At 44.3% G+C, this 25,410-nt stretch overlaps 1 protein-coding gene across 4 annotated transcripts in view; it reads right to left on the reverse strand.

Moving 5' to 3' along the window:
- HYCC1 (hyccin PI4KA lipid kinase complex subunit 1) overlaps window positions 1-25,410 on the reverse strand; it is a 227,104-nt gene that overhangs the window by 92,871 nt on the left and 108,823 nt on the right. For all 4 annotated transcript variants that reach the window (XR_014225350.1, XM_082259372.1, XM_082259374.1 and 1 more), the window contains exon 7: window positions 10,854-10,949. Coding sequence is in view for 3 of the 4 variants with exons in the window: in XM_082259372.1 (XP_082115498.1) it covers window positions 10,854-10,949 (96 nt within the window). In the remaining variant the exon portion in view is untranslated. The remainder of the gene's footprint in view (window positions 1-10,853; window positions 10,950-25,410) is intronic.

The following is a 25,410-nucleotide window of genomic DNA, read 5'->3' on the forward strand; positions in this document are numbered from 1 at the left end:
ATTCTGGACATCTCCAGGACCGCCAACACACTCTTTGTGCCGCTCTGGTGATTCACATAAGCCAGGGCCATGACATTGCTCCACATTGGGAGCCCCTGGAGCTGCTTTGATCCAGGCAAGCCTGATCGTTCAAAGTTCCAAAACATTGATGAGCAATCTGGACTCTTTCAACGTCCAAAAGCCCTGGGCCGAGTACAGCTCCAGGACCCCTCCCCACACGGACAGACTGGCATCTGTCATAATGTCCAGTACAAGGGGAGAAAGGACTTGCCCTGTATCAAGGTCGGGGAGCACAGCCACCAGACTGGAGAACTCTCATCACCTGACACAGACCAATCACATCGTCCAGCGACTTGGGACACTCATCCCATTAACCAGCATCTCCTTTTGAAGGAGTCTCGTGTAGAACTGTGAAAATGGAACTGCCTCAAAGGTGGACACCATCAGGCCCAACACTCGTATAAATGCCCAAAGGGACGACCACTTGTGGGCTAGCAGCAGTTGAATCACAGAACGCAACTGCTGCAATTGCTTCTGGGAAAAGAAAACTCTTGTCAGAGCGGAATCCAGAGTCAGCCCCAGATAATCCAATCTTCTGGTCGGAACCAGGGCAGACTTCTGAAAATTCAGAAACCACCCCGCTAATGCCGGTTGGATATAGGGATGTGCAAATAGGCATCCTAAAAACTTGCCCTCCTTCCTGGGAGCCATGAAAGGGTATAAATATTACCCCCGAAAAACGTTCTGACACCGGAACAGGAACAAACAAACCCTGGGACAAGTTCTGCCCTGCCACAACAGAGCATGCAGCCGATCCAGGGGCAGGTGCACATTGGAAGGAAGGAACCTTTCCCAAGGACAATAACTGGATATAACCACCATGTAGACCCCCTGGTCGCTGACTCGGCAAGGCCATGGCCCCCGGAAGCAGCGAAGATGTCCCCTCACAAAAGACATGGATGGGGCAAACCCCAGAGGGACCAACCAGCCCAGGGAGTGCCTGCACCCCTCACTTTATCCAGGGAAGCAGAGGAGGCAGCCCTTACTTACTGATCCAACAAAGCGTATAGGTAACACTTCCAAGACAGAAACCTTCTCGCCACTGAAGTGGGGGAGCTGTCAGCCAGAAGGAACGCTGCGACACAGGCTGAGAACCGGTCGTATGTGACCTTGCGACACATTTAGTTCGTGGGCCAGCCCCCATCCAGTGGGGCTTTGTCGCGGCCGACCGAGCACGGAGCTACGATCTGCACATTCTCGCTGGCCGGGCTGAGGGGACCACTGGAACTGCAATAGTCCAGCCTGTCGCTCAGCCCCCAGAAGTTGCTAGAAGATCGCTACATTAAAAAAACCTTATTCAAAATCAAAACTGCAAAAAGACAGACAAAAATGCCAGGACCTAGGGACTGGCAAGGAGACTAGGTCCTACTCCTGAACTAAGCAAACAAAAACTGAGTATTTCTAAGCAGAGAGTGGGATTATGCTAGCTGACAGCCCACAGAGCGTAGCCAAGCTTTTGTGTTGTCTGCCTAGTCCTACTCCTGTAGAGGGCAGCATAACCCTATGGAGCTGTGTCTCGATGAACTGAAGAGAAAATACAGACCTCTCAACTTGGTACCATGCCACTGCCAGAGGGAAGGCAATATGAGGAGAAGCTTGAAGGCATCAGAAATATCGGCTTCAGACAGCCAAGCATTCTTACCGATACTGATTATGAATTAGATAGCCTGATCAACTGATGTATATTTGAAGGAAAATTCCTCAGATGGGATCAAGGCATTAGGACTAGGCATGTGAGAAGAGTTGCACAAGACTGAAAGCGTGTCAGTCGTTGAGTGTGATAGAGCCCGAGTTACCTCAGGCGCACCAGGCAAATTAACAACGTAAACTCAAGCCAGGTAAGGGGTATGAGTGTATGCGATATGTTGTAAACGCAAGATGTATGTGTTAACAGATGAGTCTTGCCACCAAACAAATCAATTAATTGTAGCACCCTCCTAGACAGGTGCTAGATAAAAGCATCTAATGCTCCTGCTGCATATCAGGGGAGCCTGATCTTTGGTTAGGTCTGTTCTCTGTGCTTCGTGTTTATTCATCTGGTCTGAGGGAGTGTCCCCACTGTATCCAATGGGAGGCCTGTTGGACAGTGGTGAAATCCTGGCCAATGATACACAGCTTTTGTACTGTCCCAGTGGGTTGGCATCTGGAGAGGTGCATCATGAGATCGATGATAAAAGTGGGGAGCGCCATGAGGCAGGGTGTCTTTTGGCAGTAGCAAAGTCCCAGGAGGAGGTGGATGGCTGTCTCTCCTCCTGTAGGTGTGAGGGAGATGGTTCAGGCGGTCGACTTAGTGAACCAGGTGTGTGGAGCTGAGCTGCAGAGGATCCAGAGCGCTGCCTAAGGGTCTGCCTAAGAGAAGTCATGGGATCAAGAAGCTAGCTCACACAGGAAGTTTATCAGTAAAGGGGTTCTCGTATAGTTGACCCTGAAGAATAGGAACAAAAGGGGTGCCAGAAAGGGCCCTGAAGTTATTCAGCAATACAGTAAAGATTACCTCAGAAAGCTCATTTACTTATACTTCACAGCTAAGGGCAAAGAGAAGCAGCGGCCTAGCCGTGACTAGCGTTACTCAGCATTTTCAAGTTGTCCCAGCCAATTGTGCATAGTTGTATAAAGTTGGAGTATCTCACTCATTCCCTTCTCCTATCCAAGTTCCAAATAAAAACCGAAGCTACTGGACTGTTTCCTGACTAAGCTAAAACACTTGGGAAAAATGTCAAACTGTCATGTTGTGGCTAATAGTAACCCAGGGGAACCCCTAATCAGCAGCTCCCAAGGGAGTAGTGCTACATAATGAATGAACATCTCAATCCGTAGGTACCCGTAAGCGTGACGGGTGACAACTGTAGTGGTGACAGGATAAGTGATGTATGTACAACAAAAATTGACATGTATGTGATAAGAAGCAAAAGTGGTGAATAGATTATAAAGTGTGACTATGAAAGGCTGAGGAAATACCCGCTTGTATTGACTGCATCGAAACTCAGACTTGTAAGTCCTGTGGATATGTAGAAATAAGAACTATGGGAAATAAACAAAAGAAACCATAAGGTCAATGTTACCTGGGCACTAGGTCTAGTCAACCAGAAAGGACGTGTGAAGTATGACCAATATACAGTTTAAGCAAGAGTATTTTAACTCCCACTGGATATTTAACAGTACCTCAAATGTGTTAGAACATGACACGTCACAAGGTGTAAAATCGAATGTACCAAGAACATATCGAATGAAACCGATAGCTCGACAGCTACGGATATAACCAAAAAGAGATAAGTGAGATGCAGATGCGAAAATATGATGTATATGAATCGAAAATAAAATCGTATGTAAATATTGGCGTAGTCATAATCTGATTAGCATTTAGTAAAGAGTTCAGGGAGGTTAAAGTTAGAAAAATAATATACATGTGTATATGTATGTAAACACATATATACACTAGTTTTGTGTAGTGGAGTATATCCCATTACCTGCAGGTGGCTGCTTCATCTTAAAATCATCCTCGAGTACCTGCTTTACAACTGCCAGATACTGCCCTGAGCGATGGTCTTGGGGAACGTTAGGACCTATGGCTGTTCACATACCCCTTCTGCCCTCTCTTCCAGTCATAGAACATGTATTATTATTATCAAACAAACAATGCATGGTGTCCTGTGAATGGGAAGAGGGGATTCATCCATTCCACTACTCCATCACCCATTCATGGAATGCATTGCATGAGTGTAGGAAGGAGATTGGCAGAGATGGTTCTACATTAAAGGGTACATGAATATCAACAATATTGGGGAAGAGTAGAAAAGAAGGAACCTATGCTTTGGAGGTAAAGTAAGTAGTTTGGGAAAAAAAAGAATGGGCAGGGCTGAGACCACTCAGTTACACATAAGTTGTGTGCTGTCAGGCAAGAATAGGAAATTAGGAGCAGAGTGCGTTTTTTGGCAGATACAGTGCCTTGCAAAAGTATTCGGCCCCCTTGAACTTTGCAACCTTTTGCCACATTTCAGGCTTCAAACATAAAGATATAAAACTGGATCTGGAAGAAAACCTGATGGAGTCTGCAAAAGACCTGAGACTGGGACGGAGATTTGTCTTCCAACAAGACAATGATCCAAAACATAAAGCAAAATCTACAATGGAATGGTTCACAAATAAACATATCCAGGTGTTAGAATGGCCAAGTCAAAGTCCAGACCTGAATCTGTCCTGGGACCAATCCTGTTTAATTTATTCATAAATGATCTAGAGGAGGGGATATCTAGTACAATCTCAGTATTTGCAGATGATACTAAACTAGGCTTGCCAATATCTTTTATGCAGGATGTGGAAACCTTGCAAGCGGACCTGAACAAAATAACGGGGTGGGCAACTACATGGCAGATGAGATTTAATGTTGAAAAATGTAAAGTAATGCACTTGGGGGCCAGAAACCAGAAAGCAAGCTACTCACTAGGGGGAACCTCTGGGTGAGTCTAGGATGGAAAAGGACTTGGGGGTACTGGTAGACAACAAGCTTGGCAGTGGCATGCAATGCCAAGCCGCCGCAAGCAAAGCCAACAGAATACTGGGATGTATAAAAAAGGGGATTCACTCCAGAAATAAAGAGATTATTCTCCCACTCTACAAGACTCTGGTCCGGCCACATCTGGAGTATGCTGTCCAGTTCTGGGCACCGGTCCTCAGGAAGGACGTGCTGTAACTGGAGAAAGTCCAGAGAAGGGCAACAAAAATAATTAGGGGAATGGAGGACTTTAGCTATGAGGAAAGACTACAAGCACTGAACCTATTCTCTCTGGAGAAGAGACGATTGAGGGGGGATATGATATCAATGTACAAATACTGTACTGGTGACCCGAGCATAAGGAACAAACTATTCAGAGAAAGGAGATACAATAAGACACGTGGCCACTCACTAAAACTAGAAGAAAGGCGGTTTAACCTTCAAGTGCGTAAGGGTTCTTCACTGTAAGAGCGGTAAGGATGTGGAATTCTCTTCCACAAGCAGTCGTATCAGCAGGGAGCATTGATAGTTTCAAAAAACTATTAGATGGGCACCTTAAAGACCACAACATACAGGGGTATACAATGTACGGTTAAAAGCAAACACACACATACATCATAGGTTGAACTGGATGGACTGATGTCTTTTTTCAACCTCACTATGTAATCCAACCGAGACTCTGTGCAAAGAACTGAAAACTGCTGTTCACAAATGCTCTCCATCCAACCTCACTGAGCTCGAGCGGTTTTGCAAGGAGGAATGGGCAAAAATTTCAGCCTCTTGATGTGCAAAACTGATAGAGACATACCCCAAGCGACTCACAGCTGTAATCACAGCAAAAGGTGGCGCTACAAAGTATTAACTTAAGGGGCTGAATAATTTTTATTTGTTAAAAAAGAAGTTTGAAATATCCAATAAATTTCGTTCCACTTCATGATTGTGTCCCACCTGTTGATTCTTCACAAAAAATTACAGGTTTATATCTTTATGTTTGAAGCCTGAAATGTGGCAAAAGGTCGAAAAGTTCAAGGTGGCCGAATACTTTCGCAAAGCACTGTAAATAAGCATTTTTCTGTACTTGCAGGGTCTCTAAAGGAATAAAACCTCAAAAAATGTGCATGTATTGTTCTTCTACACTGGGACTGCAAGCTCCTTGAGGTTAGGGACTGATGTGAAGATACAATATGTAAATTGCTGTGAAAATTATAGGCACTATATAAATGAATGTAATAAATATATTGCAGAGACATACTGCATATATTTGTTACGATATACACTTTGAACTGAAAATGGCAATTTTGAACGCAGTGTTGCCTGTTAGGCATGTTGGCATTTAATATCATGGAGGGTGTGCTGCACACTGCACCCACGGAACCCAGTGCCTAAAATGGTGGACTACTTTAGCCAGAAATAAAAAAGTATTCTTCTGCATAGATAAAGCAGTCCATGTATGAAGAACACCATGCCCCTCCACCCTCATACAGTCTCCCCATTTTCCTGAGCAGCAATGTTAGCTTTTTACAGACTGTATAGCTGTAGATGAGATCCTATATTGCATAATGTTCTCTAGGATACAATGACTTTCTATAATAAACATTATATTAAAGCAGGGCTGCTGTTAGAAATCACAGAGCCTACCCAACAGTTTACTATGCTTCAGTTATAAATGAACACCGTAAGGGATTGGTACCAATCACAACGCATTTACTGGAACTGATCCCCTGTGGCTCCCCTGCAGAAGCTAAAATCCAGTGGGAGGGAGAGAAGGTGGCAGCTTTCAGCTGTCACAGGGGGATTGGTTCCAGTAAATGACCCCCCCTCCTCCATACTGACCCCCCTCCCTGTCCATGATCCCCTTCCCCCTGCACCACCCTGTTTAAATAATAGGCCGGGCCCAGTACAGTTACCTGCAAGTCCTGTATGAATTGATAGCTTTAGCTCACTGCAATGACCAACAGAATGAAGATGCTGCAAACTTACAATTTTGTACAAATTACCAACCCTGTCTATTAAAACCTATTAAAAATATAGACCAAAACAGTTACAATAGAAATAAATCCTAACTGAATGTAATTTAGTCTGCTAGATCACTGTGCATTATAAACTGTCATTTTTAAACAGATACTTGTTTTTCTCTCTTTTTCATCATTCGTTTCCTCTTTGTAGCTACTTTTTGTTTACATATGTATGCACTTCAATGATGGCTGCATGACATTTCCCAGAGCAAATTACCCGACGATAACAGTGCTGCTTATTATGTGTTGAACCTACCATTGGTCTCCACCAGAATCCTGTGTTACAGGGTGGAGACTAAGAATGAACTTGGATTTGGTCTAAACTGGAGTTGGGCTGAACCCACAAAGAAAGCTGTAATTTCCCTGTCACTTCCTACAAAGAGGTGGGTATTCTCATGACATCAAAGACCTAATATGGGCACAAGGCCTCCTCACCCCTTTGTGTACATGTAGTCTGGGGCAGTGAATGCCATGGTTGCAGTTGATTGGGCGGCATGGGCAGAGGATGGGATGGACAACGTTCAGGCCAAACCAAAAGGTCATCATTAGTGACAACACAGGAAAGCAAATTACAGACCGGAGATGCCCAAACAATGACTTTCATGGCAGGATCACCAGGTATTTTAATGAATGCTGCAGATTTAAAAATATTGAAAACAAGTTTTGAAATTACACTCACACGTTAAAGTTTATATAAGATTTTAGCACTTGAATATACATAAACTTTAAGAAACACAACCTTATTAAACCTGAAAACAAAAATGTAAGATATTGCAGTTTACCAATCCATAGATCAGTATGGTTATGGGATAAAGGTTTTACATCAAACAAAGCTGACTACTGTAAGCTTTCTGGTCAGTGTTAAATAGTTCAACCCTCTAAGTGAAAGTTTTGCTGGATAGCTTGGTCAGTTTACCATGTGAAAAATAAAAACGATGCAGCCACCACGTCTAAGAGTTGGTAAGCTGCAATATAATGAATATTGTTTTTAGCCCTAATACCACTTTAGGTTACACATGCTGAAAGCCATAGTACTTTACATTTCCATTGGGCTCAGTGTAAGAAACCATCAGAAATGTCAGTCACACACATGGACTGACTTTGTAGGCATAAACATTTCAAATTGCAGTACGAATTGCAAGCAGAACTTAAATGACTACATTTAAAAGCATTTAAACAAGTTAACGGATAGCTCTATAAAAAATAATTATGTAGGGTAAAAATAAGTCATTTTAATATTTTTCTGTTTGAGGAAATGTTCTGCCCCTATTTGCATGTTCAGGTGTGACTAAGCCTCTTTAATACAATGCTAGTTCTGTGTTAGAAGCACCTGTTTCCTGGACTAACACCAGTGTACTTAAATAAGTTCATCACCAAATATAAACTATGGGAAGAGGATTAGTGGTCAGCAACCACCTGCAAATACAAAGCCCTTTCAGTCCTATCAGAACGGGACAATGAACTTCAACAGACAGAAAATATTGGAGACACATTTGTCCACTTATTTTATTATAAAGTAAAAAGGAAACAAAAATATAGGTATTACCTTGTCTAGTGTTTAAATATACAGTGGGTATAGAAAAGAATAACCCCCCCCCCCTTTTTGAACAATTACATTTTGTTGCTTTGCAACCTGCAACAAAGACAAAGTTTTTGTTTTATCTAGCTGTACAGTAAAACCTTGGATTGCGAGCATAATTCGTTCCGGAAGCATGCTTGTAATCCAAAGCACTCTTATATCAAAGCGAATTTCCCCATAAGAAATAATGGAAACTCAGATGATTCGTTCCACAACCATTTATTCATAAATCCTTCAATTTATAGTCCATATAAAAAGATTATAGCATTGCGATAGGTTGTGTAACCATAAAATGTCCATCCACAAATAGCCACTTCCAGAAGGGGATTGGAAGCAAAATCCAGCAGGAGCTACAGGGTAGCAATATGGTTCCATTTAATGAAGGTACAACATTTAGCAACTCACATGGTTGATGAATAAAACAGGCACATCTAAGTATGCAGGCATCTGGGGTAAAGCTTTTCACATAGACCATCTTCTGCACCGCCGGCTGCCAGTCTGTAATCCTGACCGGGAAGACCACCCTGCAGTAAAGCGATCTGAAAGCGAGGGGCAGCATGGAAAGGATGACGTAGATGACGGTGCGGAGGATGGTCCTATGTGGACAGCTTGACCCCCAGATGCCTGCATCCTTAGATGTGCCTGTTCCAATCATCAACCATGTGAATTGCTAAATGTTGTACCTTCATTAAATTTAACCATATTGCTACACTTAGAGGCGCCTCTCTTCTCTTTTATACTTAGCTGTGACTTGAGGCTACTTGTATATCAAGACATCGCTTGTATATCAAGTCAAAATTTATTTGAAAATTTTGCTTGTCTTGCAAAGCGCTCTTAAACCAAGTTACTCTCAAACCAATGTTTTACTGTATTTGCAAGTGAGAGATAGAACAGTAACATGTCAGAAAAAAATAAACGTTCAAAAACAGAATCAGTGTTGGTATAAGGATCACCCCCCTAAAATGACTTGTAGACTCGACCAGGTGTAGCTAATCAACTTTCTAATGGCAAGTAAAGCCATTTAACTTTCAACTGTGATCAGCTGTTGTCATTTTGATTATCTCAGCATGAAAAGAGCTTTCTCAGAGCATTTCAGTCTCTGGTTGTGCAACTGAAGCAAACAATCAACTATGGGTGGCAAGGCACTGTCAAAAGATCTCTGGGTAAAAGTTGGACAGGCACAAGTCAGAAGATGGATACAAAAAAAAAAAAAAAAAAGTAAAAAAGTAAAAAAGGCTTTATTAATGCCTTGAAGCACAGTTAATTCTATTAAGTGGAAGGTATTTGGTACAACACAGACCCTCCCTGGATCAGGACATCGCTCCAAACTGGATGAAAGAGCCAGAAGGTAACTGGTCAGAGAGGCTATCAAGAGGCCTACAGAAACTCTGAAGCAGTTGCAGGAATTTATGACAAACAGTGGTAATTCTGTGCACGAGATAACAATATTACTAATTCTCCACAAATGTGGTTTGTATGGGAGGGTTGCAAGAAAAAGAAAAAAAAAAAAAAAAAAAACACTCCTCAAGAAAGGCCATATGCAGTCATGACTGAGCTTTGCCAAAACGCACCTCGACAATTCTGAGGCTACATGGAAAAAGGTGGAATGGTCAGGAGACTAAAATGCAATTATCTGGCCTCAACAACAAACGATATGTCTGGCGGAAATCCAATACAGCTCACCGTCCAAATAACACTATTCTGAGGTGGTAATATCCTATTATTGGGGTGTTTTTCAGCATTAGAAATATGAGCACTTGTCAGGATAGAAGGAAAAATGGATGGAATCAAATTCTTGAGGAAAATCAGCTGCCCTCTGCCAGAAAGTTGTCAATGAGAAGAAGGTTTACCTTCCAACATGACAAGGACCCAAAGCACACCGTAAAAATGAACACTCAGTGATTGAAGGAGAAAAAGGTAAATGTCCTTGCATAGCCTAGTTAGAGCCCAGGCGTAAACCCCATTGATAATATGTGGAATGACTTGAAGACTGCAGTCCACAGAAGGTCACCATCAAATTCAACTGAACTTGAGCAGTTCTGCAAAGGAGAATTGGCAAATACTGCAATGTCTAGAAATTCAAAATTATTAGAGACATATCCCAACAGACTAAACGATGTAATCAAAGCAAAGGTTTGTTCAATAAAATACTGACACAAGGGGGTATTGGGTAATCCTTTTACCAATTCAGTGATTCTGTTTTTGAATTCTTTGATTTTTTTCCCCTGACATCTTGGTGTTATACCTTTCACTTGGTTGGTATAAGTTGCACTGATTAAATACAGCTGGATAAAACAAACTGTGTCCGTCTTCATTTCAGGCTGCAAAGCAACAAAACGTGATTTTAAAAGGGCAATTCTTTCCTACACTCACTGTAAATTTTCCAGGGCAGAGTCTGGTGACTTTACCTAGTAAGCTGCTGACCTGGATCGTATATGAAGGCAGATATAGTTAGGTTAGAAAAAATAATAATAAAAAAAAAAAAAGGAAGGGCAACATTTCAGATTTCACTGGCCTGCCAATTCTGGGGGTGCTGGGCTGGAACCTCAGCTGTCATGGATAACGCTTATGCAACCTTTTTTGAGCTGTACAGGAAACACGATTGCTGTAAGCTATCCTTGCATCAGAAGCAAGAGCAAGAGCTGCTGTATACAAAATGCATGCTGCTCACGGAGCAATTTCAATGGAAAGCAAACTACAAACTTACCTTGATGACATTTGACACAGGGATCGGAGGGAAAGCGATGGCATGAAGTTTAAGGCAGAATTATAACAAAGTAGAAGAAATGCCAGTACTTCAAATCTACAAAAAAAAAAAGAGAAAACATTCAACATATTCTTAAAAGGTTAAAGACAGTAAATGACGTAACTAAGAAATTGCATGATTTACAATAGTTGCATTACCCCTTTATGTTCGATCTTGAGCCCACATATCTACAGGATCAGATCACAAATGGTTTAAAGTAGATTTCCACTTTTGCAGCCAAATTGGGATACACATACTTTATATTTGTTACAGGTTTCCATTCAAATCGCATAATTTAAAAAAAAATAAAAAGTTGCTGCTTACCTTTTCACTTGCATAAACATCCTATCTTGCTTTTCCCTTCTATGGAAGGCAGCCCATGGAGGATTCCTTCCACGGGTTGAAGGAAGGAAAATGACTTGATGCGGGCAACCTTCCAGCCCGGGAGGACACAATGATTACTGCTAGCAGCTATAGTAGCAGGCAGTCATGGCATGTGAAAACTCCTATAGGCTGGTTGTACCTAGATCGATCAAAGGATCGACTTGAGTACAATCAGCCTGCCCACACATGGTTCCAAATTCAGCCGATACCTTCAGAACTGGCCGAATTTCAATCTATGTATGGCCGGCTTAATGTTAAGGAGGTGACTAGGGAGTTTAGTTTACCACTGATAATGAAGAGCTGCCAGCATGATACAGACAGAATTCATTTTGGTAAACCTGTTTTGCACACCTTCTGTCCTAACTTAAAGGGTTAAAGCGGAGATCCACCCAAAAGTGGAACCTCCGCACATTTACTCCCCCCTCCCTCTGGTGCCACATTTGGCACCTTTCAAGAGGGAGGAGGGAGGGGGGAATGGGTACCTGTTTTTTGACAAGTAGTCTTCCCCACTTCCGGGAGACGGCGCCACGGTGCTGTTAATCTGAAGTTTGGCCCCCTCCCCCCCCACTGCTGAGCCAATCCAAATGTGCATAGCGCATGCGCAGTGGGGACCCGCCCATGAAGCTGCAAGGCTTCACTGCCGGGTTCCCTTACCGGCAATGGCGGCTGCAGCACCCGACAGCCGATGGGAACATCGGCTGCCGTGCCGACATCGCTGGACTCCAGGACAGGTAAGTGTCCGAATATTAAAAGTCAGCAGATCCAGTATGTGTAGCTGCTGACTTAATTTTTGGAGGGGGAGGCTGGAACACCGCTTTAAAGATCTCAAGGCTTGGATGGTCTATGGTCTGTTAAATGCACTGTCCCTTAATTGCCCAAGCCATTCTGAACTATTTCAATTTGCCTATAGAAATCCATGTATAAATCTACTCCAAAAGAAACAACTAGAAAAGGTCAGAAAATAATTTTAGGTATTCTGTGTAAAAGGGGACACAAACATAGTGGGGGGTTCTCCGATCTGACTGCAAAAGTGGAAATACGTTTTAAAGCGGTTAGAAAAAGCTGACTGTATTTCCTCTACAATACCAGCAGCCCCGCAGGAGTCATGAAATGAAGCACAAGTTTGGAAAGCAATACACATTTGTGTGTGGAACATAGGATATTGCCTGCAGTCTGCGGTTATGGTGTATATGCCATTTATTTGCATTGCCTGGCTTGTCTGAAAAGGGATCATCAAAAACAAACACTTCTTTCTATTATAACAATGTCTGAAAGTGGTTGTAAATCCCAGTCATGAAATTAGAACTAAGCATATACGTATAACTGTAGTGTTTACTGGTCTCTACCCAAAGCTGTAAGTGTAGTTTCTCACTGGTTCTTCGTTACAGTGTTAACAGCAGGACTCACTTCTGAAAAGTTTTTCAGACACAAGATAACAGGAGCTAAAATTTGTGTCGGGGAGGGAGATGAGCACACAGCTTGTCTATTCAGAATAAGCCTCTGCATGTTCCTTCATTCCTCTATGTGGAGGGGGGGGGGGGGAGCATGTCCCTTTCCTCCAATCAGCTCTCACAGTGCCACTGCAGCCTCTCTGCCCTCTTCTCTGCTGCTGACAGATGAAGAAACATTAACATGATCTGCACTTTTGCGTGTGTAGAGAGGGGAAGGCTGCAGTTAAACAAGTAAAACCTATATAGGAGGATTTGTTTCATCTAAACCTATGTGTTAGGATTTGTTTCATCTCTGTGTATTATCTGAGGCTGTTCACGTCACTGTGTATTTGTGAGGGTTTACAACCACATTATGTAATAAAGGTTTCACATGAAGAACAGTAATGGTGGGGTTACCCATACTACCAATCTAGCGCTAGCTTTTGTTTTATATTGTCTGCTTATGTCACTATGCACTTGACCAACAATGGCATAAATCTGAAATTTATGGGCCAACTTCACCTTTTCCAAAAAAAAAAAAAAAAAAATACCTATGCAGGAAATACTAAATGGTTATTAATTTTAATGTCATACTTGTAGAACATTTAGGGCCCCTTAGAAGCCTGGATGAGAAACTATCACTTTGTATTTTCCATGTCCTGCCTCATCACTAGCACAACAACTGTAATTGCGCAATTCACCATTAGCTTAAGGCCCCTTTCACACATACGGTCCATTTGTCTGTTTTTCATCCATCCGTTGGCGGATGAAAAACAGGCGTCAATGCATCTATGTATAAACGGATGATCATCCGTTTTCATTCGCTTCCGTCAATGTCCATTTTTTGGAAATGATGAATGCCCTATTTTTCCTCCGTCAAAAAAACGGATCGGAAGAAAAACCGATGTAAGCGGACAAAACTGTCCATTTTTCATCCGTTTTTGCTTTGGTAACGGATTGAAAAAACGGATTGATAAAATTTTGACGTGACTGAACTGATGAACTGAACAGACCGTATGTGTGAAAGGGGCCTAACTCAAAACTTGGGAAATGGCCTAGAACAGTGGTCCTCAACTCCGGTCCTTGGAGCCCACTAACAGGCCAGATTTTAAGTATTACCTTGGGGAAATGCAGACTAGAATTCTGCAATCACTGAGCAGCAAATTATATCACCTGTGATGTAATTTAGTTATCTTGCAAACCTGGCCTGTTAGTGGGCCCCGAGGACCGGAGTCGAGGACCACTGGCCTAGAAGACAGTCTAAACCCAAAGCTCCACAAGAATACATTTCTTCAGCTTAAAGTGGTTGTAAAGGCAGACTTTTTTTTATCTTAATGCATTCTATGCAATAGGATAAAAAGCCTTCTGTGTTCAGCAGCCCCCCTCAGCCTCCTTATGACTTACCTGAGCCCCATCTCTATCCAGTGATGTTGCAGGAGTGTCTCAGCTGCCCGAGACTACCCCCTCCTGATTGGCTGAGATGGCAGAGCGGCGCCATTGGCTCTCGCTGCTGTCAAACTCAGTGAGCCAATCAGGAAAGAGACGGCGGGCCGGCCACAGCTCCATGTCTGAATGCCCACAGGGAGCTGCAGCTTGGCTCGGTTGCCCCCATAGCAAGCTGCTTGCTGTGGGGGTACTCAACAGGAAGGAGGGGCTAGGAGCTCCGAAGAGGGACCCAAGAAGAGGTGGATCTGGGCTGCTCTGTGCAAAACCATTACACAGGGCAGGTAAGTATAACATGTTTGTTTAAAAAAAAAAAAAAACGAGACTTTACAATCACTTTAAGATCCCGTTCACACTGGGGCGATCCGGCTTGCCGGGGCGACCTCACAGTGTCCGGCACCGCGACCTCGGAGCGGCCGGCCTGGACTTCATAACATTAAAGTCAATGCAGGTCGCTCCAGGTCGCCCCAAAGAAGCTCCGGACCCTTTTTCTAAGTCGGAGCGACTTGTGTCGCTCCTATTAGAACGGGTCCACAGCTTCTCTATGGCAGGCGACCTACGGCGACCTGTCAGGCGACCAGGTCGCCCCAGTGTGAACGGGGTCTAAATCAACTAAATACATTTCAGGAACATCAAAACAAAAAAGGTGTTCAAACTCCTACAGTTTACCATCTTTAGAAACCAGCCAGTTTGGGTAAGGAGTTGGACTCCTGGTCTCTGGACATTAAAATGCAGGTTTTTTTTTTTTTTTTTAACCACTTCCGGACCGCCCACCGTGTATTTACGTCAGGTACTTTGACGCTAAATACCAGAGTTATGGCAGCAGATAGCTGCCATAACCCCAGTATTTTTCTACATGGCCGGCGATCCGCTTTAACATAAAAGTGGTCCCAGCATCTCGGAGCCATCGGTAGTGGGGAAAAACGATCCAGTCCTTTCAGGTCCTGGGCAGAAAGTCAAGCGAGGGCCACATTATCTCCACTCTACTCTATAGCCTTGGAGGACCAGAGCGACGTCAGATGTCACTTCCGCCCAACGGCCTTAAAGGGCCTATTCTTTTTAATTTTTTTTATTGCTTTTATGTGTAGATGTGAGATCCGAGGTCTTTTTGACCCCAGATCTCACATTAAAAATAGGACCTGTCCTGCTTATCTCTATTGCAAGGCATGTTTACATTTCTTGTAATAGGAATCAAAGTGATCAAAAAAAATGTAAAAAAAAAAGGGACAGAGTAAAAATAAGAAAAAAGAGAAAAAAAAATTTAAAGCGACCTGTCCCTCCGAGCTGGCGCACAGAAGCGAACACATACGCAAGTCACGCCTACATATGTGAACGGTGTTCAAACCACACATGAGAGGTATCGCTGCAATCGTAAGAGCGAGAGCAATAAATTCTAGCACTAGACGACCTCTGTAACTCCAAACTGGTAACCTGTAGAAATTTTGAAAGCATCGCCTATGGAGATTTTTAAGTTCCAATGTTTGTCACCATTCCACGAGCGCAAATTTGAAGCATGACTTAAGTGATATAAAAAAGGTGCGTATAAGAGCCTTAGCCCAAATAAACACTAGCAGCGCTAAAAACCGCCTCTGACGAGGTTGAAGGTATATGGCAATTATTAGCAGCCTAACAAAGTAGTGAATAGATATAAAGCCTTAAAGTTCATGAGTCCATAATATTCTCAGGGTGAAGACACACGAAAGGTTGGAAACTCGTTGTGTGATGAAACACAAGACTTCTTTATCGATCACTCAGCAACCATCATATCCTTCACCTCACCACTGTGCTACCCCCCTTGAGAGTGGACACGTACCCTTAATGCTAGGGTTTAGCGCTTTATTCAATCAATAATCCTCCACTTCCGGATGGCGATCCCCTCAGGATTCCACTCCAACTAGTAGGGATATAGGCAGCACCTCCTCCTCTCCTCTCACATAAAGGGGGAACAGATACCTCCTCCTCTCGTCTCACATAAAAGGGGAACAGATACCCATAGCGAAATATGTAAAAACAAGGCTTTATTAAAAGGTTAAAATCACACTCACATGGAATCGGATGTATTATGCGAACAACATATCCAAGGCACAAGACCCGGTCCTCCCGCTACTAACGTTGTCCCCACTGAGCCACACGGTACGGGTGATCCAGCCACCCTATCGCGATGTTGCCCGGACTCAAATGGCGTTTAGTGCTGGGGATCCTCTGGGATGTCCTTGGTGTGGAACAGAATGACCGCGTGCTCACGCTCTGACGCGTTTCGTCGGCACTGGACTTCTACTGAGCCACCTTCCTCACACCTGCAGGAGGAGAGACAGCCGTCCACCTCAACCTGGGACTTTGCTCCCGCCAAAAGATGCCCTGTCACATGTCCCCTCAGTATTTATGGTCGATCCCAGGATGCATTGCAAGAATGCCCTCCACTAGGATTGCCATAAACCCTGATGTGCAACTCGCTAGGCTTCCTCCACTGTCCAACAAGCTCACTCATTGGATGCAGTAGGGACACTCCCTCAGACCCAGTGAATCACACCTGGAAACATGAGACAGGCAAACTAACAGATCAAGCTCCCCCCTTGATACATACATTATATATATATATATATATAATTTTTGGGGATTCTAAGTAATTTTCTAGCAAAAAAATACTGGTTTTAACTTGTAAACAAGTGTCAGAAATAGGCTTGGTCCAGAAGTGGCCAAACAAACATGTCCTGCTTACCTGCTCTGAGCAATGGTTTTGCACAGAGCAGCCCTGATCCTCCTCTTCTCGGGTCCCCAACCAGCGTTTGTTACCTCGCTCCTGCCTAGTGCCCCCAAGCCGCTGCTCTAGGTGTCCATTCACACACAGAGTATGGCTCAGCTCCGTTCCCGCTCTCTCCTCACTGGCTGTGATTGACAGTAGTGGGAGCCATGTGCACACTGCTGGATCAAGAGATGGCTCAGGTAAGTATTAGGGGGGCTGGGTTGCTGTGTACAGTTTTTTTTTACCTCGATATAAATACCTTGAGCCCTTACAACCACTTTAAAATACCTGCTGATTGAAAGGCTCTGGAATGCATCATACACGTTTTGTTTTGACACACTTGAAATATATTTGGTGGATTTAAACTGAAAGTTTGAGATTTAATATAGCCATTATCCAGAACAAAAATAACAACCAACAATTAAGGTGCAGGATCCCGCTATAAAAGCTGTAAATCTATACTTCCTTATTCAGATTAGGCACACAAATGGAGGAGGTTTAACCGTACAATGCCAGACAGGAGATGAACGGCTTTTGTTGTCTGAAGTGTTCCGCTTCCATAATGATCATAGATAAATGCAGATTTAAATTACCTTTGATAACTATTCTGCAGCAATGTGCTGACAGGGGTGTAAAATTGCACTCAGCTGAGAGAAGAAAAGCTCTTCCAGGCCCAATTCAAAGACATTATTTACGGTTCCATGCACGCACAGACCATACTGTGATAAGCAGTCTATTTTACAGATCTTGATCATACCATAAATAGTGTTTTCAATAGAGAGGATTTAAACATCACTTTTCCCAGGAAACTAAAAATCTGGAGACAACTGTACTTTGTATTTTCTCCATCAGCTCATCCTTCACAGTTACCTTTTGTATCACTTGATCCTCCCTTTTAGATTGTAAGCTCCAATGAGCAGGAGCCTGATTCCTCTTGCATTGAATTGTATTGGGACTGTACTGTCTGCCCCCATGTTGTACAGCACTGCACAAACAGTTAGCGCTATAAATCTCGTCTAATAACGGTCTACCAAACCTCAGTAGACTGAACTAAATATACAGCTGAAATATATGTAAATCGGTTTGCTCAATAAAGGATTAGTCTGTTCAGCCAGTCTTCTGATCCAGGCACCTTAAAGCAGTGCTCCAGATAGGGGGAAAAAAATTAAAAGTCAACAGCTACCAATACTGTAGCTTCTCCAGGGAGACATACCGTGTCCAGGGAGCCTGCGATGTCAGCATCCCAGCCGATTTTCGGATCGGCTGCTGGGTGCTGCCGCCGCCATTCGTTGTGATGGAAACCAGCAGTGAAGCCTTTCGGCTTCACTGTGGGTTCCCACCTATGCATGTGCGAAGCCCACTGCGCTTTCTAATTGGCCCAGCGATAGGGGAAGGAAGAGGGGGGCCAAACTCTCGAGGGGTGGCGGAGTCTCCTGGAAGTGGGGAAGGGTAAACCCCCCCGAAAGGTGCCAAAAGTGGCACCAGAGGGGGGGGGGGAGGAGGAAGCAGATAAGTGGAAGTTCCATTTTTGGGTGGAACTCTGCTTTAACAGACAACACAGCTAGGTTGTGGAGTGGAACTAATCCAGCCTTGTATTTGCACAAGAGTGCCACTGTGGAGGAAATAAGAAGCCGTGAATGTTACCACAGCACTCGAAAATGTGCGTTTGTGAGCTGCAGTGCCATTCTTCTTAAAGTGTTACTAAACCCAGGACCCTGCATTCAGGATATCCGGTCTCCCACAGTACACAGAACACAGAACATAAAAATGCAATTATTTTGTTAAATATAAACTGCTAAACACCTTTTCTCATCTTCTTATCAGTCAGTATATACCAGTCTTGTGACTTCTACCAGTGTCTAGCCAAGCACAGGTTAAAGCTTGTAGGAGGAGATTTCTGACTGACCTATGAGACTGCAAGACCCCCTGACCCTCTGTCTGGACAGTGTTGATTGGCCCTGTGCTGATCACATGCACTATCCCAAGAAAAAAAAAAAAAAACCTCTCTAGCAAAGAGCCTTTTTAAACAATGCGCTGGATTAACCCATTAGGTTCCACAGTGAGTACAATAGGCATGCATATACAGACTGATTTTATGGTTGTGGGTTTAGTAACACTAATAGCACCCAACACACCTTGCCACCTAGCATACCACAATGCACAGTAACACACTATTGTTCACTGTAGTGCAATGCATTACAAAAAATAGTGCAGTCAAATGATCTGCCTTTATGCAACGTGCATTACTGTGTGTGAAACGCTCTGCAACAGTTTGAAACCCAGCCTTAGTGTTCACCTAGTTCTAGAGAATCAGAAAACAGTTCTACTCAAATTAAAGTTTTACTATAATTAAGTGCCTTCAAAACCAAGCGGATATTTCCAATGAGATTTCTTTTTTTCCAGTTGAATTCCAATAAGACCCAATCATTACTACTGCATAAGGCTATTTTCGACATGACCATTTGGCAATTAGATCCCTTTGCATCAAGTTGCCCAAAGGTGGATCAGCAGAGACCATCTGAATTTTGATCTAACAAATCGATTTCGGACAAACGGGACTGTTGGAAAAGTTTTGTTGATCAAGTCCAGCTATCAGAAAAAAAAAACCTTAGTTACTTACCGGTGACGGTATTTCTAAGAGCCTTTCAGGACAGCACCTGGAGAGAGCGCAGCTCCACCCAATTCACAGGAAACACTGCAAGATAAAAACTCCTCCTCTTCCACCATGCCTCAGTCATTTAGAGTAACCTCCGACATGCTGGAAAAAATGGAACATAAACAACAACTACCGCAGGTTAAACATTTACAAAAGATTATAAACAAAAAACCAGGGGGGGTAGCTGCTGCTGTCCTGAAAGGTTCTTAGAAATACCGTCACCGGTAAGTAACTAAGGTTTTCTCAGGTCGCCTTTCAGGACAGCACCTGGAGAGGATAAGCGAGCAACTTACACTTAGGGTGGGACCACTGCCTGCAGAACCTTTCTGCCGAAGGCTTGATCCTGAGCTGACAACAAGTCCAACCTGTAGTATCTAAGGAAGGTTGAGAAACTGGACCAGGTAGCTGCCTTGCAGATCTGTTAAGGCGAAGCACCGGCCCTTTCAGCCCATGAGGTTGCCACAGACCTTGTGGAATGTGCTAGAATGCCTTCTGGAGGTTCTTCACCTTGAGCTACACAAGCTTGCTCAATAGCCCCTCTGAGCCATCTGCCTAGAGTGCTCTTAGATGCTTTTTCTCCTATGCGAGATCCAGAGAAGACAACAAATAATGCATTTGATTTTTTAAATTCTTTAGTTACGAGGAGGAACTGAAGCAAACATCTCCTCACATTCAATGTGTGAAAGGATTCCTCACGAGTATTCTTAGGAGTTGAGGAGAAGGTTGGTAACACAATTTCTTGTGACCTTGAAAAGATGAAGCAATCTTTGGAAGAAATGCTGGGTCTGTACGCAGCACAACTCGATCTGAAAAAACGGTCAGAAAGGAGTCTGACACTGAAAGGGCCTGAATTTCACTAATTCTTCTGGCCAAGGTAATAGCTATCAGGAAGATAGTTTTCAAAACCAAATTCTTCAGAGAAGCCTCTCTAATTAAAGTCTCTTGGGACAATGTCCTTTCGAAAAAACTGAAAGAGCCGCCACTTGCGTTTTTAGAGTGCTGGCTGCCAGTCCTTTCTCCATTCCTTCATGGAGAAACTTCAGCACTGAAACTAACTTTTAATCTCAAAGTTGTTGCTGGAACACCAGGAGTTATACTTTTACCAGACTTTCATATAAATGTCCCTGGTCACCTTCTTTCTACTGGAGAGAAGGGTAGAGATGACCTTTTCCGACAGGCCTCTGGCTCTTAGGAGGCCTTCCTCAGAAACCACACTGTCAGTTGTAGACGGTCAAACTCCGGATAAATCAGGTTCCCCTGTGTTAGTAGATCTCTCCTGGATAGGAGCTTCCAAGGAGGCCGTGAGGCCAGATTCACCAGGGGAGCAAACCAAGGCCTTTTTGGTCAAAAAGGTGTGATCAGGATTAAACTTGTCTTTTCCTCCCTGAAATTCTTGAGAACTAATGGGATTAGTTGAAACGGAGGAAATGCATAAGACAAAGGGAAGTCTCATGGATGAGCTAGAGCATCCAAGCCCCAGGCCTGATCTTCCCTGTGGAGGGAAAAGAATCTTTGGACCTTGGCGTTCTGTTGACAAACAAACAGATCTATCTGGGGAAGTCCCCAGGCTTCCACTATCTCCAAAAATACTTCCTGGTTCAGACTCCATTCTGATTCCAGTACTTTTCTTCTGCTCAGTAAAACTGCCAGAAGATTTTGTGATCCCTTTAGGTGAACAGCTATCAAGGAGGCAAGATTTTTCTCCGCACAGGAGAGCTGGATTGCCAGATATGAAAAGCAGCCTGCTTCTTGTGCCTCCTTGTTTTGACACGTAAGCTACCACTGTCATGTTGTCCGAGAGAACTTGGACATGATGGCCCTTGACTGCCTGTTGAAAAGACCAAAGACCTAGGAAAATGGCTTTCAACTCCCGCTGTGTTGGATGACCTCCTGGCCTTGTTTTGGACCATGTCCTTTGCATTGTCCGACCATCTAAGTGGGCTCCCCAGCCCCAGGCACTGGAGTTCGTGGTCAGAAGTTTGTCCGGATGGAAGGACCACTGCAGACCGTCATCCAGATTTCTGGAATTCCCCCACCACCACAGAGACCTTTTTGCTTTTGTGGAAATTTTGACAAATTTCTCCAGAGGGTCCAGATGTGACCATTTCTGCAAAATGTCTCTTTAGAGGAGGCAAGAATGTAGCCTTGCTTATTGTACAGCAGGGATAGCAGCTGTGAGCAAGCCCAGAACTGCCATGGCTGACCTGACTGTAACCTGATGATTGGTTTGCATCCGGGCCCCGGCATTCTGGGTCTTCACTATCTTCTCTTGTGGTAAGAAGACTTTTTTGGAGGACAGAATCTATCCTTTACCCAAGAAGTTTTATATGTTAGGATGGAATTAAACTGGATTTCTCCACATTCCTGAGCCACCCCAGACCCCTGAGGTGGTCCTGAGTCTCCTGAAGGTGTCCCAACGTCTGGCTTTTGGATTCTGCAAATATTAGCAGATCGTCTAGATATGGGACAATGGAAATACCCTTCAGCCTCAGAGACTCTAGGGCGTCTGCCATCACTTTGGTGAACACCCTGGGAGAGGATGAAAGACCGAAGGGGAGGGCTCTGAACTGCAGGTGCCAGACCGATTCCCCCAGATTTACTGCCAGCCTCAGAAACTTCTGGTAGTCTCGATGTATTGGGATGTGTAAATAAGCAACCCTCAAATCCAGAGATGCCAAAAAGCAGTTTGGGAACAGCAGCTTGGTCCCCGAGTAGATGGTGTCCATCCTGAAATGTTTGTACCTGATAGATCTGTTTAGAATCTTCTGATTCAAGATCATCCAATACTTGCCTGAGGGTTTCCTTACCAGAAAAATGTGTGAATAAAAACCCACGGCCTTGTTACTCCTTGGGAACTTGAAAGAGTACTTCCTGTTGAATCAGCTCTTGCCACAGAGACATGATTGAGGAAGCTTCACCACACAAGGTGAAGAAACAACTCTTGAGTCTGGTGCCTTAGACCACTCGGCCATGCTGACAAGACATTCCGGATCCCTTGAGAGTAACAAAAAATCTGCTTGGAGGAGTCTCCAGGAACTCCAGCATGTATCCCTAAGCCACAACGTTCTTTACAAAGGGGCTTGCGGACACTTCTCACCGTGGGAGGAACCCTAAAAGTCTTCCCCCCCACTGGAAGGCAGCTGTCACTTGCTTTGGGTCTGCTTGTCAGGAGGTAAAGAGAATTCCACTTTTTCCCTTACCTTTCTGAGAGGCCCATCTGGGTCTCTGGTCCTGTTCACGCTTTTTGTTGGATTGCGGGATAGGACGAAATCCCTTGCTTGGGATCGATTTCTTTTTGGACGGAAAGGCTCTTTTTATCTGCCGTTCTGTCAAAGAACTGTTTTTAATTCAGGCCCAAAAGCAAGTCACCAGAAAAGGGCAAACCACAAAGTTTGGCCTTAAAGGCTGAAACTCCCGACCAATTTTTCAACCAACTACCCTTCGAGCAGAGTTGATGAGGGCTGCCGCCTGGCAGACATTATGATCGTTTCAGCAGAAGCCTCAGCCATGTATTTACTGCTTTTAGGATCAGCAGGAAAGACTCCAGGAGATCTTTCCTTGATGCACCAGCCTGCATATGTCCCTTGAGCTGGTCGAGCCACCACTCTAGATTTCTGGCTACGACCGTGGAGGCCATGGCCGGCTTTAGGCTGGATGTAGTAGAATTCCAAGCCTTCTTAAGGAGAGAATCTGCCCTTTTATCCATGGCGTCTTTAATATCCCCATATCCTCAAATGCCATCCGTGCGACAAGACACCTGTGAGAAAACCGCCTCTGGGTTTTTGTGTTCCACAAATGTGTCTGATCCCCTTCAAAGGAAAACCTCCTTTTTAGAGATTTTAGAAAAGAAAGAGACCCCTCTGGGTCCTTCAATTCATTTCCAAAGGACCCTGTAAGGACCCTATGGCCCGGAAAGACCCTTTCCATTATGGATAGCCATTTCAAACGTGGAATAAATCGCTCCCAGATCTTTAACAATTTATATCTAGAGGATTCAGCCACTCTGAACTTTTTGAGGAACAAGAGCACATTCGCCCTTTCATCCTCTGAAACACTTAATACAGTGATTAGAAGTGCACCGATTGTTTGGTAATCTGAGGATAGGGTGCCATAAATGGATAAATTCACTATTCAGCTGAACAGTCTCTTTATAATGACACACAGCTGTGAGCACACAAGGTGTTATCATGGTTGGGCCTTGAACTCATGCCTATGAGCATCGACCACACCCAAAGAAATTACTACTGCAAACTGCAGAGGGGTTTCACCAGGAATCTCTTAAGTGGGTTTTAACACAAAGGACACTTCCTTCTTCGTGTTGGGGCTCTGGTTTTCACTGTGGCTTTAACCTAATAAACAGAGAAGCCACCATGAATCCCCATGAAGCATTTAAGAAAACCACCACTCTAGTGATTAACAAAGCAGTGACCCACTTTAAAAGTAACAAAATTCCCAGAAACACATATCCTGCAAGACCGAGAACCGTATACTCAGTAACTGCAGGGCAGGACTCCCAAGGAGGCAAAACAGAAAACCCAATAAAGCTCAATAGTAAAGGAAAGAGGCACCACTGTACCTCTCCTACCTGAGCCTGGCCGGTGCTGGCGGTGCCTGCTTCCACCGATGCTGCAATCCTTTCTTCCATGTCAGAAAAGGTGCAGCGTGCTGACAGATTCTCTCCAAATGTTTGTACATTCAAATGCTGCTTTCCCGCGTCCCCCGCTGTGGACCGGAAGCGGAAGCACCGACCTTCGACCTGCCTCCTGACCCCTGCGAATGCGGCCGGAGCTAGAGCCGTCACGCCCCCTCCGGAAGTCTCGTCCACCGGAACTGACGCCACGCGTCCCCGGGATCAGGGTCCGAAAAATGCGGGAAATTTAAACGAAAAAACGATTCCCCGCCTGCTGCCGGTTAAGCAGCCGAACCGCGGACCCCCGACACCCGGACAAGGATCTTCCGAAGGGTCTCTGCTCCCCTGAGCGAGAGAGGTCAGTGGCTCCGGAGCGTACCCCCTTTGTACTCAGGGAGGGGAGCTGGGATGGTCCTCGATATACATCAACAAAAATGGGCATCAAACTTTTCCTCTCCCCCTGGAGAGAGCGCAGCCCTTCCACCAAGCTCCTGCAATGCTTCCACCATGGAGGAGGAAACACAAATGACTGAGGCATGGTGGAAGAGGAGGAGTTTTTATCTTGCAGTGTTTCCTGTGAATTGGGTGGAGCTGCGCTCTCTCCAGGTGCTGTCCTGAAAGGCGACCTGAGAAAAAAAATGGCACAGTGGGGAAGATTCCTCCATCTACCTCACATGCGTGGATGGGGGAATAGGTTAACTCCCTCCCTCCCCCCCTGCCCCCCCAATCAGCCCACTGGCTGGAGGAAAAAACACAGACCATCTATGGCCAGCCTAACATCCTTGTTGATTGGATCCCTTTGCATTGGGTCCATAGTTAGTAGTTAATTTTTCTGCTGAGAGATTTAATTGGCAGTTCTCTCTTTAGCATCACATTTACTTCAATGTACTGCACATGAGACGAATCGTAACATGTAGTTAAATCTCTCCGTAGCAAAGTAGTAGCTGCTTACTTAAATAGCATATCCTAGTGATAAAACCAGAATACATATTTGCCCATTCATTGTCAGCGTATTGTTGGTAAAAGGTGAAGTGAGTCACTTGCTTTTGTTAATCCTGGCTGATTTCTACGTTGGTTTGTAAGACGGTAGGCAGCCCTAGCCTTACCCATAAGGTCAGCGCCAGTGCACACTGGTGCAATGTGGGAACCCTGCAAATCCACTGCGGGTTCCCACATCGCACCCAACTCGCAGGCAGTTCACACTGCCATATGCAAACTGCTGGGCGAGTCTG

The sequence above is a fragment of the Pelophylax lessonae genome (genome assembly GCF_965119305.1).
Source record: "Pelophylax lessonae genome assembly, chromosome: 5".
In the NCBI taxonomy this organism is placed as follows: domain Eukaryota; kingdom Metazoa; phylum Chordata; class Amphibia; order Anura; family Ranidae; genus Pelophylax; species Pelophylax lessonae.